Here is a 17413-nt window from a genome sequence, read left to right as displayed (position 1 = left end):
CCAGAGCACCTTCTTCCACATGTTTGGTGTGTCTCCCAGGTGGCTTGTGGCAAACTTTAAACAACACTTTTTATGGATATCTTTAAGAAATGGCTTTTTTCTTGCCACTAGTCCATAAAGGCCAGATTTGTGCAATATACGACTGATTGTTGTCCTATGGACAGAGTCTCCCACCTCAGATCTCTGCAGTTCATCCAGAGTGATCATGGGCCTCTTGGCTGCATCTCTGATCTTCTGGTCTTCTCCTTGTATGAGCTGAAAGTTTAGAGGGACGGCCAGGTCTTGGTAGATTTGCAGTGGTCTGATACTCCTTCCATTTCAATATTATCGCTTGCACAGTGCTCCTTGGGATGTTTAAAGCTTGGGAAATCTTTTTGTATCCAAATCCGGCTTTAAACTTCTTCACAACAGTATCTCGGACCTGCCTGGTGTGTTCCTTGTTCTTCATGATGCTCTCTGCGCTTTTAACGGACCTCTGAGACTATCACAGTGCAGGTGCATTTATACGGAGACTTGATTACACACAGGTGGATTGTATTTATCATCATTAGTCATTTAGGTCAACATTGGATCATTCAGAGATCCTCACTGAACTTCTGGAGAGAGTTTGCTGCACTGAAAGTAAAGGGGCTGAATAATTTTGCACGTACAATTTTTCAGTTTTTGATTTGTTAAAAAAGTTTGAAATATCCAATAAATGTCGTTCCACTATGATTGTGTCCCACTTGTTGTTGATTCTTCACAAAAAAATACAGTTTTATATCTTTATGTTTGAAGCCTGAAATGTGGCAAAGTTCAAGGAGGCCGAATACTTTCGCAAGGCACTGTAATAGTATATACCTCAACGAGTACATTAAAAATGTTTATTTAACTAGGCAAGTCAGTTTAGAAGAAATCCTTGTATACAATGACAGCCTACACCAGCCCGGACCAATTGTGCACCGCCCTATGGGACTCCCAATCACGACCGGTTGTGATACAGCCTGGATTCGAATCAGGGTGTCTGTAGTGACACCTCTAGCACTGAGATGCAGTGCCTTAGACCGCTGGGCCACTCAGACCAAAATTAGAATGTGATCTTGCGTTGGGTTGGTCTGCATTCTCTCCTGTTCATTCAACTCTTTAGTACAGGGGTGGATTTGGAATAGGGCATGTGCCAGGGGCAGATGATTGAGGGGGAGGGAGGAGGTGGATAGTTGCGAGGCGTACCGCTCCTTGTGATTATTGGCCCAGCAGTAATGATAGCGTTTCCTGATGCAGAGTTTGATTCCGTCCTCTCTGAGACGTCCCGCTTCTTTCTACTACCACAGATCTGTGGAGACAAGACAGGGATATGTGTCTTTAATCCAAATATTTTTGCTTTGAGTTCAAATTACCAGCATGTTATTAAAGGTACCAAGTCATTGCTTTGTTTCTCATCTTGGTGTGAATGCCTTTTGGACTAATATTGCCAGAGGTCACCCTCAGAACCTCACCGGCATGAGCATGGGGCAGTCATCGGCTCGACACAGCTTGGTAACGCAGTGCAGGAAGACGGTAGACATTTTCTGGTTCTTGTGCTTGACAAAGCGAAACACTTCAAAGGCAAAACGGCCCATTTGACTCTTCCCATTCTCAAACACAGTTGTCTGTGGGTCTTTGTCACAGCTGGTTCAGAAACAAAGACAAAACAACAAAACAGATCGGAAAAATCACACTACCGCACTGTTCAAGGAAATTGCTTCAGAGTAACATGCATAAGAATTACCTAAAGAAGAGGTCATAGCGAAGTTCATCATTTGGATTCCCAGAGGCAGTGGTGTAACAGTAGTCCATCAGAACATTCCATCTATTTTAGCAGGGAGAAGGAAAAATATGGTAAATGGTAATTAAAATAGGAATGATTGCGCTAGGATCAAACAATCTGAAAGAGGGGTCTGGTCTTATCACCTCAGGACAAGGGCCTCCCAGCAAGGTTAGCATTGAGTCACTGAGGATTAGGCTGCATCCCTTTCAGTCATGGTGTCTGTCCTACCATGTGTTATCGGCAGAGATAGTAGGTCAGTGACAGAGGGGCCCCAGCAAACAAGTCCCCATTGGCACGATGTGGGGTAAAATATTGTCCCCATGTAGGCTGCCAACATTTGGGCCAATGAGCCTTGGCTCATTGGCTCTACATTTGCCACCAAGGCATTTGCCCAGTGATTCCCAGTGTGGGCAGCCCATATGTAAAGGCAGCCCTCACTTTGCCTGAAATAAGGTCATATTTTCCCAGCAAACATGCCCACATAGGCACAATGGCCCACGTTGGGCTGGTGTGGGCTTGTTGTGGCCTGGCCCATGTTAGGCTGTTGTGGAATAGCCCATGCCAACCTTATCCACCGAATACCCACATGGGGCCAATGGGGTGATGTTTGTGGGGCATTTCTTAATTGACAGAGTAGTGACACAGTTAATAGCATTATGGGCCACTCCTCTTGCATTTCCCTTTGATTTTTGTTTTACTTCAACACTCTATTTGGTCAAGAAAATATACAAATGTAATGAGCCTGTATAATTATCCCATGGTCCTCTGTATCTCAATTGGTGGGCCTGCACCATGAGGGGGCTAAAGATTCAAACTTTAGCCCCCTCAGTTTTAATTTTATGTTCCTATTTAAAAATAGCTAAGAAGTTTAAAATGATTGAGTGACAGGTTGGCTCCAAAAATCTGTATCTCCGCAGCACTGTGTCAGCATTATGGACAGGGTGCTCTGCGGTGTGTGTAGGCAGCCTAGTTTCATAGACTAGACATAGTAAACGTAGTAAATGTAAATCCGGGACACTTAAATTTGTATGATATGTTACGTTTGGTATCGTTACATAAAGCAGAAGGTTACATAAAGGTGCAATATGCAGAAATCCCACCACCATTTCCTGATTGCTAAAATGGAATAGTTTGACTAATTTCAGTTTGTGACAAAAAAAACTGTCATTCTGTAGAGAATCATTGTACCATCTAAACCGCTGTGAAATACATTTTCCATAACCAAAAATATTGTATTTTCAAAACAAAACTTAACGGGAAGCATAGAAGAGTGCACATAGAACAGATTTATTACTTCTTAGACTTGCTTTCAATGAGAATGATAGATCTCTAACTGAACATATATATGAATTTGGTCGGATCGCCCAAAAAGTTACAATTTGTAAGTTTTGCAAATTCATAAATACATATTTTTTACCAAATTCGCAACATGTACAAAAATGGATGGACATTCTAAAATAATACATAACATATCATACTAAATGCAGTGTCTCGGATTTATGTACAGAATAATACAAAATGCTGAGACCACATTTCAAAAGCTTCATGTTTATTGTTGTATAGTGTGATTATTAGCGGAATTCAATATAATTCCAATGCAAGAACCCCCCCAAAATGTAGCCCCCTCAGTGAATTAAAACTGCCCCCTTGGTCGCTTTATCCTGATGCCAGGTCTGTCAGTTGGTAGAGCATGGCGGTTGCAGCAGGGGTGCTATAGAAAGCCACTGGGCAGTTAGGTATGACTCCTTTTGAGTTTCCGTAAAAAAATATTGCATGCTACAATACGAGGAGGAAATTACACCCCTAAAAATGCTTTTCAGTTTCAATGACTCACCCAATAATACGCAGCTCACTCTCTGGTGATGGTATGGCCGATGCTTTCGTGCCAAAAGAGAGTCTCTCTAAACAATATTTGAAAGTTGATCAAATATTTTGGTAGCCTACAGGATAGCTTCTCTTTTCAGCAGGAGCCATTTGCTTTCCAACCTGTATTTCCCTCGATTGTATTTGAAATATTGCGAAAGGCCTGTTTTGTCTGCCTGCTGTTTTTTCACTGCCAGATTTACTACACATTCCTGACTGTAGACTAGTCCATGTTATTAGGCTACAATCCACAGCTATTGATCCACTGTCGCTAAAATATAGGCCTTCTCATTGTGTAATAGGCTATTCTGAATTATAATTCATTTCTGAACAGACAGCAGTAATTATATAACTTGGTAAATGTATTTCAATTGATCAGGGGAGCTGCAGTTCATTCAGAACCCTTCATGTGTCTATGATTCTATAAGGAAATAAATTATGTAGTGCAACGCTTGAGAAATCCAGGCTCATGTCTATCAGAGTAGAGAGAGAGAGAGAGCAATATCATAGAAAGTTAAGTTAGAAAGCATAAACCCGGGCCTACCCAAATCAACTCTTAGAATGTTAGGCCCAGGCTGAAAATCTATTTTTTAACATTACGCTGTTTTGTGGGGGCAGGATAATTAAATAATAGATAACTCGAATGAACTTCGATCGCCTTTATTATATTTTTTTTATTTAAAATAATTTCTCATGCCAGGAGAGGTATAGGATCCGGCCAAATAGGTTCCGGAACAAAACAGTCCAAAATGGAGAGGTGCCGGATCAGGGTTCCAACAAGATCCAGCTCAAATTAAACTCTATGGGACGGTTGAGCTAACTAGGCTAATGTGATTAGCATAAGGTTGTAAGTAACAAAAAAAAATCCCAGGACATAGACCTATCTGATATGGGCAGAAAGCTTAAATTCTGGTTTATCTAACTGCACTGTCCAATTTACAGTAGCTATTACAGTGAAATAATACCTTGCTATTGTTTGAGGAGAGTGCACAATTATGAACTTGAAAATGTATTAATAAACAAATTAGGCACATTTGGGCAGTCTTGATACAACATTTTGAACAGACATGCAATGGCTCAATGGATCAGTCTAAAACGTTGCATACACCGCTGCCATCTAGTGGTCAAAATCTAAATTGAGCCTGGGCTAGAATAATTAACTCAGCAAAAAAAGAAACATCCCTTTTTCAGGACCATGTCTTTCAAAGATTATTTGTAAAAATCCATATAACTTCACAGATCTTCAGTGTAAAGGGTTTAAACACTGTTTCCCATGCTTGTTGAATGAGCCATAAACAATTAATGAACATGCACCTGTGGAACGGTCATTAAGACACTAACAGCTTACAGATGGTTGACAATTAAGGTCACAGTTATGAAAACTTAGGACACTAAAGAGGCCTTTCTACTGACTGAAAAACACCAAAATAATTATGCCCAGAGTCCCTGCTCATCTGCGTGAATGTGCCTTAGGCATGCTGCAAGGAGGCATGAGGACTGCAGATGTGGCCAGGGCAATACATTTCAACGTCTGTACTGTGAGATGCCTAAGACAGCCCTACAGGGAGACAGGACGGACAGCTGATCGTCCTCGCAGTGGCAGACCACTTGTAACACCGGCACAGGATCGGTACATCCGAACATCACACCTGTGGGACCGGTACGGGATGGCAACAACAACTGCCTGAGTTTCACCAGAAACGCACAATCCCTCTATCAGTGCTCAGACTGTCCGCAATAGGCTGAGAGAGGCTGGAATGAGGGCTTGTAGGCCTGTTGTAAGGCAGGTCCTCACCAGACATCACTGGCAGCAACGTCGCCTATGGGCACAAACCCACCGTCGCTGGACCAGACAGGATTGGCAAAAAGTGCTCTTCACTGATGCGTCGCGGTTTTGTTTCACCAGGGGTGATGGTCGGATTTGCTTTTATCGTCGAAGGAATGAGCATTACACCGAGGCCTGTACTCTGCAGCCGGATCCATTTTAATTTCTGTTAGTCACATGTCTGTGGAACTTGTTCAGATTATGATCTCAGTTGTTGAATCTTGTTATGTTCATACAAATATTTACAAATGTTAAGTTAGGGTTTGAAAATAAACAGTTGATGGTGAGGACATTTACATTATGGCCTTTATCTTGCATTTCAAAAATTATGGTACAAAACAATTATTTGACCAGACCTGTGTTATGCAGTGGGGCAAAAAAAGTATTTAGTCAGCCACCAATTGTGCAAGTTCTCCCACTTAAAAAGATGAGAGAGGCCTGTAATTTACATCATAGGTGAACTTCAACTTTGACAGATAAATGAGATTATTTTTCTCCCACTGTATATAATGTGTTATATTCTCCTACATTAATTTCAAATTTCCACAAACTTCAAAGTGTTCCCGTTAAGAATAAGGATAAGATGCGCCTGAGAAGAAGGCTGACATTTTACATACAGCTGGCTGGTTATACACTGTATCAGCAGGATAGAACTGCGGCGTCTGATAAGATGAGGAATGGCGGACTTTGTTTTTTTGTAAACAACAGCTGGTGCAAGATGTCTAAGGAAGTCTCGAGGTTTTGCTTGCCTGAAGTAGAGTATCTCATGATAAGCTGTAGACCACACAATCTACCTAGAGAGTGCTCATCTGTATTTTTTGTAGCTGCCTACATACCACCACAGACTGAGGCTGGCACTAAGACCGCTCTCAATGAGCTGCATTCCAACCTAAGCAAACAGGAAAATGGTCACCCAGAGACGGCTCTCCTAGTGGCCGGGGACTTTAATGCAGGGAATCTTAAAATCGGTCTTACCAAATTTCGATCAGCATTTAAATGTGCACCCAGAGGAGGGGAAAAAAATACAAAAATAAAACTCTGGTCCACCTTTACTCCACACACAGAGATGCATACAAAGCTCTCCCTCGCCCTCCATTTGGTAAATCTGACCTTAATTCTATCCTCCTGATTCCTGCTTACAAGCTAAAATTTAAGCAGGAAGTACCAGTGACTCGATCAATAAAAAAGTCAGATGAAGCAGATGCTAAGCTACAGGACTGTTATGCTAGCACAGACTGGAATATGTTCCTGGATTCCTCCGATGGCATTGAGGAGTACACCAAAACAGTTATTGGCTTCATCAATAAGTGCTGATGATGTCAACCCCATAGTGACCACACGTACATACCCCAACCAGAAGCCATGGATTACAAGCAACAGCCACACTGAGCTAAAGGCTAGAGCTGCCGCTTTCAAGGAGCTGGACTCTAACCCGGAAGCTTATAAGAAATCCCGCTATGCCTTCTGACGAACAATCAAACAGGCAAAGAAAGCATCAATACAAGACTAAGATCGAATCGTACTCCACCACCTCTGACGCTTGTCGGATGTGCCAGGACTTGCACAGCTGAGAGCTGCCCAGTGACAAGCCTACCAGGTGAGCTAAACTGATTCTATGCTCGCTTCGAGGCAAAAACACTGAAACATGCATGAGATCACCAGCTGTTCCGGACGACTGTGTGGTCATGCTGTCCGCAGCCTATGTGAGAAAGACCTTTAAACAGGACAACATTCACAAGGCAGCAGGGCCAGAAGGATTACCAGGACGTGTACTGCGAGCATGCACTGACCAACTGGCAAGTGTCCTCACTGACATTTTCAACCTGTCCCTGACTGAGTCTGTAATATCAACATGTTTCAAGCAGACCACCATAGTCCCTGCACCCAATAACACTAAAGGTAACCTCCCTAAATGACTACCGGCCCGTAGCACTCACATCTGCAGCCATGAAGTGCTTTGAAAGGCTGGTCATGGCTCACAAAACCATTATCCCAGAAACCCTAGACCCACTCCAATTTGCATACCCCCCTAACAGATCCACAGATGATGCAATCTCTATTGCACGCCACACTGCCCTTTCCCACCTGGACAAAATGAACACCTATGTGAGAATGCTATTCATTGACTACAGCTCAGTCTTCAACACCATAGTGCCCTCAAAGCTCATCACTAAGCTAAGGATCCAGGGACTAAACACCTCCCTCTGCAACTGGATCCTAGACTTCCTGATGGGCTGCCCCCCAGGTGGTAAGGGTAGGTAACAACATCTGCCATGCTGATCCTCACCACAGGGGCCCCTCAGGGGTGCATGCTCAGTCCCCTCCTTTTCACTCATGACTGCATGGCTAGGCATGACTCCAACACCATCATTCATTTTGCAGATGACAACAGTGGTAGGCTTGATCACCGACAACGGCGAGACAGCCTATAGGGAGGTGGTCAGAGACCTGGCCGCGTGGTGCAAGGACAACAATCTCTCCCTCAACATGATCAGACAATGGAGATGATTGTGGACTACCAGAAAAAGAGGCCCGAGCACGCCCCCATTCTCATCGACGGGCTGTAGTGGAGCAGATTGAGAGCTTCAAGTTCCTTGGTATCCACATCACCAACAAACTATCATGGTCCATGCACACTAAGACAGTTGTGAAGAGGGCACAACAAAACCTAATTTTCATCAGGAGACTGAAAATATTTAGCATGGGTTACTGCTGCTCTTTAATTAGTTGTTACTTTTTTCTTATTCATATTTTTTTCCTGCATTGCTGGTTAGGGGCTTGTATAAGTAAGCATTTCACTATAAGGTCTACTACACCTGTTGTATTCAGTGCATGTGACTAATAACATTTGATTTCATTTCAAATGGCATCAAGACTATGCATGTCCTTGCTTCAGGTAGTTAGATTTTTTAAGCACAGGCCATATCGCAACATGTTGCAGAACTCATGAGCAGCATGGTTTTCCAACCAGTTGAAAATATGCGTTGGTACTTAATTTAATTAATATGATGTCAGTTCGGTTGCCATTTGAGACATTCTTATTTATAATAGGATGACAAACTGTGTCCTGGAAAGTCTACACATTATAGTTATCAGATTCACATGGTTTTCAAAAGGGTAAAGCTCTGCTCACTCAGTGGCCCGCCCATGTGAAGAGACATTGGTTGTAAACTATGAAACATACCCTCTCTCCTATATAAAGCCTTTGACGGAAATGTAACCTCCTGTTCCGAGGACGTGAGGACGACTGTCCCACGTTAAAAGGACCAACATGTCAACTACAGAACTAAGCCGTACCTCAGCGTGAGCTTTGGTTGCGAATGGTATGAACTTTGAACTCTTATTCACTACAGAAGTGATACCTCCTAGCTGTTGAGTTAGTAGCGGCCACTGTAAACGTGGGCTAGGAAAGGACGGACGACGGATCCAGTCTAACACTCAATGACGATACTACAACGTATCCAGTTTACCACCAGAGACATTCTTCCGAGGACAGGAAGATCTCTGTTGGGCAACACGGCCTTCCATCTACAACCCACCTATTGAGGCACAGCTCAGAGTAAATATTTATTGCATTTTCCTATTCCAAATGGGCGGTAATTTAGAATGCATAAGATACTGTATTTACGATAGCATAGCTTCTCCCTTTGTTCCTCAGTCTTCCCGCTCTTTCACTCAAACCCAACCCCCTTTCCTTTGTGTAACCAGTCGTCATGTCGGCTCCGTCCACCAGGGACATTTTCTGTTTGACTTAATTTGCATTCTGTGTATATGTAATTCTGTGTGATTAGTTCGGTATTTAGTAAATAAATAATTAAACCAAAGTTTGTATTGCTGATTCAACTTGTTAGCCAGGGTTCGTGAAGATATCCAAGAATTTACAACTTTCAGATGAGACTGAAATAAGGTGACGATTAATATAAAATATTGCTAGGTCTTTAAGAGTTTATTCGGAAGATAACAGCTCTATAAACATTATTTCGTGGTGCCCCAACTTTCTAGTCAATTATCTACCTGATTAGCTTAAATCGGGTAATATTAATTACAGAGAAATGATTTTTATAGAATAGCATATCATATCACTTAATCCGGCATAGCCATTGACACGACAATGGTATGAGGGCCAGTTTGGGAATTTAGCCAGGTCACCATGTTTAACACCTTTACTCTTATGATAAGTGCCATGAGATCTTTAGTGACCACAGAAAGTCAGGACACCCATTTGACGTCCCGTCCGAAAGACAGCACTCAGAGAGCAATGTCCCCAGTCACTGCCCTGGGGCATTATGATCTTTTTTTCTAGACCAGCGGAAAGAGTTCCTCCTACTGGCCCTACAAAACCATTTCCAGCAGCATCTGGTCTCCCATCCAGGGACTGACCAGGACCAAGCCTCCGATAGGCTACGGTACAGGCAGGGAATAGGCACCCTTAGTGAGGCAGGCAAAAACTGCCATACACGGGATGATTAATTCAATTACAGGGAAACACAGCACTCCGACTAGAAGTGTGTCACAAAACAAACAATACCTCACAATGATGGGGTGCAGAGAACTGAACTAAATAGTGTGTGATAATGACATAGAGGTGTGTGAACCGGTGATTAGAATTCAGGTGATTGGGATCTGGAGAGTGAGCTGCGTTCAGGGGATCTACGTGTTTGAGAGTGTGAGTTGGAAGCAGACGTTACAAGGGGTAAGCGTGCTTTTTTCATTGTGGACAAACTCTTAATAGATGGACAGTTCTTCCGAGACAGCTCCATAACACCATGGCTGTACTAAATTCTGCAGGGACTTCAGGTTAGGTAGAAAAAAGTATGGGAACTGTAAAAATATCTGAACACTATGAAGTTGATATGAACACACGCACTCGCTTAAACATACTGTACGTACTTATAAATACACACACTTGATCTCTCTTTTCTCTCGCTCTCTTTCTCTCTCCGTTGTCAAGAACATTCTATATGAATATGTGTTTGTTTGCCTATCTTTTCTATGTCTTTGTCTACATGTTTATCTATGTTTACAACAAGCAAGGGGAAGAAATCAGAACAGGGACATTGGGAAATGATAACATATTGTACGGGATACATTTGTACTGTAGTGAAGCTGTCTATAGTAGAGGTCGACCGATTATGATTTTTCAATGCCGATGCCGATTATTGGAGGACCCCGAAAAAAGCCGATACAGATTAATCGGCCGATTTTAATATTTATATATACGTTTGTAATAATGACAATTATAACAATACTGAATGAACACTTATTTTAACTTAAAATAATACATCAATAAAATATATTTAGTCTCATAAATCATGTTCAAGTTCCTTGCTCAGAACATAAGAACATATGAAAGCTGGTGGTTCCTTTTTTTTACTCCTTTGACTATTCGATGTTCTAATAGGTACTTTAGTATTGCCAGCCTAATCTCGGGAGTTGATAGGCTTGAAGTCATAAACAGTGCAATGATTGAAGCACAGCGAAGAGCTGCTGGCAAATGCAGGAAAGGGCTGTTTGAATGAATGCTTACGAGCCTGCTGCTGCCTACCACCGCTCAGCCAGACTGCTCTATCAAATCATATACTTAATTAGAATTAAATAACACAACACACAGAAATATGAGCCTTAGGTCATTAATATACGTCAAATCCGGAAACGATCATTTTGAAAATAAAACGTTTATTCTTTCAGTGAAATATGGAACTGTTCCGTATTTTATCAAACGGGTGGCAACCATAAGTGTAAGTATTGCTGTTACTTTGCACAACCTTCAATGTTATGTCATAATTATGTACAATTATGGCAAATTAATTACGGTCTTTGTTAGGAAGAAGTGGTCTTCACACAATTCACAACGAGCCAGGCGGCCCAAACTGCTGCATATACCATGACTCTGCTTGCACAGAACGCAGGAGAAGTGACACAATTTCCCTAGTTAAAAGAAATTCATGTTTGCAGGCAATATTAACTAAATATGCAGTTTTAAATATATATACTTGTGTATTGATTTTAAGCAAGGCATTGATGTTTATGGTTCGGTACACATCTGGTGCAAAGACTGTTGTCACGCCCTGGTCGAAGTATTTTGTGTTTTTCTTTATGTATTTGGTCAGGCCAGGGTGTGACATGGGTTTTTGTATGTGGTGTGTAGATAGTGGAATTGTAGCTTAGTGGGGTGTTCTAGGTTAGTCTATGGCTGTCTGAAGTGGTTCTCAATCAGAGGCAGGTGTTTATCGTTGTCTCTGATTGGGAACCATATTTAGGCAGCCATATTCTTTGGTTGTATTGTGGGTGATTGTCCTGAGTGTCTTGATGTCCTTAGTCTGTGTTAGTTTGCACCAGTTAAGGCTGTTTCGGTTTTCACTACGTTTATTGTTTTGTAGAGTTTGTGTTTTGGATTCGTGTTACGTTGTGTAAATAAACATGGATCACAATATACGCGCTGCAGTTTGGTCCGACTCTCCTTCACCATTAGAAAACCGTGACATCTGTGCTTATTTCACGAATGCGCTTGTTATATCACCCATTTGGGTAGGCTGTGATACAATGATAAATTAACAGGCACTGCATCGATTATATGCAACGCAGGACAAGCTAGATAAACTAGTAATATCATCAACCATGTATAGTTAACTAGTGATTATGTTCAGATTGATTGATTGATTTTTATAAGAGAAGTTTAATGCTAGCTAGCACCTTACCTTGGCTCCTTGCTGCACTCGCATAACAGGTAATCAGCCTGCCACGCAATGTAATCGGCCATATTTGGTGTCCAAAAATGCAGATTACCGATTGTTATGAAAACTTGAAATCGATTAAACGGCCGACCTCTAGTCTATAGTAATACAAGGTCACTTTCATTATCATGTGAAACGTTAATTGCTATGGAAATGCTGGGATTAGATTTTCTATGAAAATTATGTTAAAAGGTTATGATGCAACTATGATGGTGATACGATATGGATGACATTTATCATCCTGAATATTAATGCTGTACTCACTTCCTGTTACACACATAGACACTCAACCATGCATATTGGCTGGGTTATTATATATTTGGACATCACAGATTATAGTCTTACTCTTATACAGACATCGTCCACACTCACTATATCACATCCAATATCATACACATCAACCTACTCAGATTTACTACACACATAATAGCTTGACTACATTTTTTAACATCTGTGGCATTGGCTCACAGGCAAACAGGCAAGGGAATAAAACACATATTGCTAGAACCGGTTTATTGAATTCAAAATATCAGACATTTGAAATCTCTCATTTTGACCGTCATAATACCTCTTATGGCAGTAACTTTACAAGCATTAATTATGGTAAATTTAGACTGAGAATAGTATCTAGTTATGATAAGGGGTGAAATAAGTATAGCCAGTTATAATTGTAATGGTTTAGCAGATTATAAAAAAAAAGATGATCAGTCTTTACGTGGCTAAAAGAAAAGGAATATAACATATACTGTTTACAGGAAACTTACTCTACATCCTTAGATGAAGTTGTGTGGAAAAAGGAATGGGGTGGTGAAATAATTTTCTGTCATGGACAAAGGAACTCAAAAGGCGTGATGATACTAATTAACAAAAATGTTGTTCTGAATATGTAAATAGTTAAGAATGATTCGCAAGGAAGGTGGATCTTTCTGAATATGAAAGTGGATGAAAAAGAGATTTGGCTCATTAATCTATATTGTCCAAATCAGGATGATCCATACTTCATTGAAAATATTTATAACAATTTATTGAACTTACAGGCAACAAGTACCTCAATGGACCGTAAAGGAAATCACTCTACAAACTATCACCATGCCCTTAAGGAAATCACAAATATTATGGACACATTAGAAATAGTGGATATTTATAGACTGAAAAACACTGACCTCGTGAGATATACACGGAGGAGACTTAATCAAGCTAGTTGTCTTGCCTACTTTCTTGTCTCTTTCTCTCTTTCATCAAAGGTTAAAAAAGTTTTAATAGGAGACAGAATGTGATCGGATCATCATCTAATTGGCCTTCACATAACTCTTATTGAATTTCAGTATGGACGGGGATATTGGAAATTTAATCAAAGTTTACTGGAGGACAAATTATTTTTAACTAAGACAAAATAATTTATAACTGAATTTTTCAAGTACAATATAGGTTCAGCAAATCCTTCATGTTTGGGATACCTTTAAAATGTACCCTCAGAGGTCATTCAATTCAATATTCATCAATAATAAAAAAGCAGTTTCTGGCTAAAGAGACCAGACTAACAATATATGAACTAATAGTACAGGTAGATAGCAATAAAAACAATACTACAGAGATACGAAATAAGTTAGAGGAAAAACAAAAAGAATTGGAGGAACTTATTCAAGAACGATCAAATGCAATCTCTTACGAAAATAAAGCAAACTGGATGGAATATGGAGAAAAATGCACCAAGTTCTTCCTGAAACGCCAACACAGGAACTAATAATTAGCAGAAACTCGCTAAATATTTTGAGCAGATGTTTTCTTTTCCGTCTCATCCTCACCCACTGAATGACAATTACTGTAAGGAATAATGTAATTGTTGTGTATTGTTCCATGGACAATATGGACACGATATGAACTGATATGCCAGATATATATTTATATTAAAGCAAACAATTTTAAAAGAGAATAGTGTTTAATAAGATTTTTTTTGTGTGACTACCACATCGCTATACCCCACATCGCTATACCCCACACATACAGATAATTGTAAGGTCCCTCAGTTGAGCTGTCACACCCTGATCTGTTTCACCTGTCTTGTGCTTGTCTCCACCCCCACACCAGGTGTCTCCCATTTTCCCCCATTAATCACCTGTGTATTTATACCTGCATTTTCTGTTTGTCTGTTGCCAGTTCGTCTTGTCAGGTTGTACCGGTGTATTTTTCTGTTTTTTCTTTGCCCTGCCCCCTGTGTCAAAATAAATATCTGCGTTTCGAACTATCCACCTCCTGGGTCTCACCCTGAGTTGTGACACGAGCAGTACATTTCAAACACAGATTCAACCACAAAAAACATGGATTTTTTTTAAATGCCTCACGAAGAAGGGCACCTGTTGGTAGGTAAACAAAATAAAAGCAGACATTGAATATCCCTTTGAGCATGATGAAATTATTAATGACACTTTGGATGGTGTATCAATACACCCAGCCACTACAAAGATACGAAAGAAACCGCTAAGGGATTTCACCATGAGACCAATGGTGACTCTAAAACAGAGTTTAATGGCTGTGAAAGGAGACAACTGAGGATGGATCAACACAACAACATTGTACTTACTCCACAATACTAAGGGGAAAGTCTGTACATAAGGGAATTATTTCCATACATGCATCCTGTTTGCAACAAGGCACTAAAGTAATACCGCAAAACATTTGGCAAAGCAATTCCCTTTTTGTCCTGAATACAAAGTGTTGTGTTTTTATTTGATTTGCCTTAAACGTATTACTGAGTATCGCTCTCCATCCGCTCTTTTTCAAGCATAGTGGTGGCTGCATCATGTTATGTATATGCTGGTAATCGTTAAGGACTGGGGACTTTTTCAGGATAATAAAGAAACGGAATGGAGCTAAGCACAGGCAAAATCTTAGAGGAAAACCAAACACTGGCCAACAGCTAACAGCTAACAGCTAGCCAACGTCTACTGAATAGAACTCAACAACCCGGTCGCATTCACAGGTAGTATCACATTTTCATTTCATTTCATTACAGTACAACGGTTTGATTTGTTTGATCGTAGCTAGCTACATAGCTAGCTACATAGCCGTCTTTGTATCAAAGATAATTGTGTAGTCTAGAGCGATTTTCCAGGCTAGCTAGCCAGCTATTTTCGTTCTTTTAACGCAACGCGTACCGTAAACAACACTGCTAGCTAGCCAGCTAGCCCCGAATAGCAGCACTGCAGAAACTATTACACTCAACGGAACGACTTGATTAGTGTAGTGTCAACAACGCAGCTACTGCCAGCTAGCCTACTTCAGCAGTACTGTATCATTTTAATCATTTAGTCAATAAGATTCTTGCTACGTAAGCTTAACTTTCTGAACATTCGAGACGTGTAGTCCACTTGTCATTCAATCTCCTTTGCATTAGCGTAGCCTCTTCTGTAGCCTGTCAACTATGTGTCTGTCTATCCCTGTTCTCTCCTCTCTGCACAGACCATACAAACGCTCCACACCGCGTGGCCGCGGCCACCTAATCTGGTGGTCCCAGCGCGCACGACCCACGTGGAGTTCCAGGTCTCCGGTAGCCTCTGGAACTGCCGATCTGCGGCCAACAAGGCAGAGTTCATCTCAGCCTATGCCTCCCTCCAGTCCCTCGACTTCTTGGCACTGACGGAAACATGGATCACCACAGACAACACTGCTACTCCTACTGCTCTCTCTTCGTCCGCCCACGTGTTCTCGCACACCCCGAGAGCTTCTGGTCAGCGGGGTGGTGGCACCGGGATCCTCATCTCTCCCAAGTGGTCATTCTCTCTTTCTCCCCTCACCCATCTGTCTATCGCCTCCTTTGAATTCCATGCTGTCACAGTTACCAGCCCTTTCAAGCTTAACATCCTTATCATTTATCGCCCTCCAGGTTCCCTCGGAGAGTTCATCAATGAGCTTGATACCTTGATAAGCTCCTTTCCTGAGGACGGCTCACCTCTCACAGTGCTGGGCGACTTTAACCTCCCCACGTCTACCTTTGACTCATTCCTCTCTGCCTCCTTCTTTCCACTCCTCTCCTCTTTTGACCTCACCCTCTCACCTTCCCCCCCTACTCACAAGGCAGGCAATACGCTCGACCTCATCTTTACTAGATGCTGTTCTTCCACTAACCTCATTGCAACTCCCCTCCAAGTCTCTGACCACTACCTTGTATCCTTTTCCCTCTCGCTCTCATCTAACACCTCCCACACTGCCCCTACTCGGATGGTATCGCGCCGTCCCAACCTTCGCTCTCTCTCCCCCGCTACTCTCTCCTCTTCCATCCTATCATCTCTTCCCTCTGCTCATACCTTCTCCAACCTATCTCCTGATTCTGCCTCCTCAACCCTCCTCTCCTCCCTTTCTGCATCCTTTGACTCTCTATGTCCCCTATCCTCCAGGCCGGCTCGGTCCTCCCCTCCCGCCCCGTGGCTCGACGACTCATTGCGAGCTCACAGAACAGGGCTCCGGGCAGCTGAGCGGAAATGGAGGAAAACTCGCCTCCCTGCGGACCTGGCATCCTTTCACTCCCTCCTCTCTACATTTTCCTCCTCTGTCTCTGCTGCTAAAGCCACTTTCTACCACTCTAAATTCCAAGCATCTGCCTCTAACCCTAGGAAGCTCTTTGCCACCTCCTCCTCCCCCTCCCCCCCCTCCTCCCTCTCTGCAGATGACTTCGTCAACCATTTTGAAAAGAAGGTCGACGACATCCGATCCTCGTTTGCTAAGTCAAACGGCACCGCTGGTTCTGCTCACACTGCCCTACCCTGTGCTCTGACCTCGTTCTCCCCTCTCTCTCCAGATGAAATCTCGCGTCTTGTGACGGCCGGCCGCCCAACAACCTGCCCGCTTGACCCTATCCCCTCCTCTCTTCTCCAGACCATTTCCGGAGACCTTCTCCCTTACCTCACCTCGCTCATCAACTCATCCCTGACCGCTGGCTACGTCCCTTCCGTCCTCAAGAGAGCGAGAGTTGCACCCCTTCTGAAAAAACCTACACTCAATCCCTCCGATGTCAACAACTACAGACCAGTATCCCTTCTTTCTTTTCTCTCCAAAACTCTTGAACGTGCCGTCCTTGGCCAGCTCTCTATCTCTCTCTGAATGACCTTCTGATCCAAATCAGTCAGGTTTCAAGACTAGTATTTCAACTGAGACTGCTCTTCTCTGTATCACGGAGGCGCTCCGCACTGCTAAAGCTAACTCTCTCTC

The 17413-nt window shown here is 42.2% G+C and overlaps 1 protein-coding gene across 1 annotated transcript in view; it reads right to left on the bottom strand.

The window, feature by feature from the left end:
* The window catches only part of LOC118365857 (zona pellucida-like domain-containing protein 1), a 52752-nt gene that overhangs the window by 21992 nt on the left and 13347 nt on the right, over positions 1-17413 (bottom strand). Inside the window, exons 7-9 of the mRNA XM_035748163.2 lie at positions 1748-1828; positions 1476-1647; positions 1210-1312 (exon numbers count right to left, since the gene is read on the bottom strand). Coding sequence (XP_035604056.1) covers positions 1210-1312; positions 1476-1647; positions 1748-1828 — 356 coding nt within the window. The remainder of the gene's footprint in view (positions 1-1209; positions 1313-1475; positions 1648-1747; positions 1829-17413) is intronic.

The sequence above is a fragment of the Oncorhynchus keta genome, chromosome 33, assembly GCF_023373465.1.
Source record: "Oncorhynchus keta strain PuntledgeMale-10-30-2019 chromosome 33, Oket_V2, whole genome shotgun sequence".
Taxonomy (NCBI): Eukaryota; Metazoa; Chordata; class Actinopteri; order Salmoniformes; family Salmonidae; genus Oncorhynchus; species Oncorhynchus keta.
This window is presented reverse-complemented; position numbering and strand designations above follow the sequence as displayed.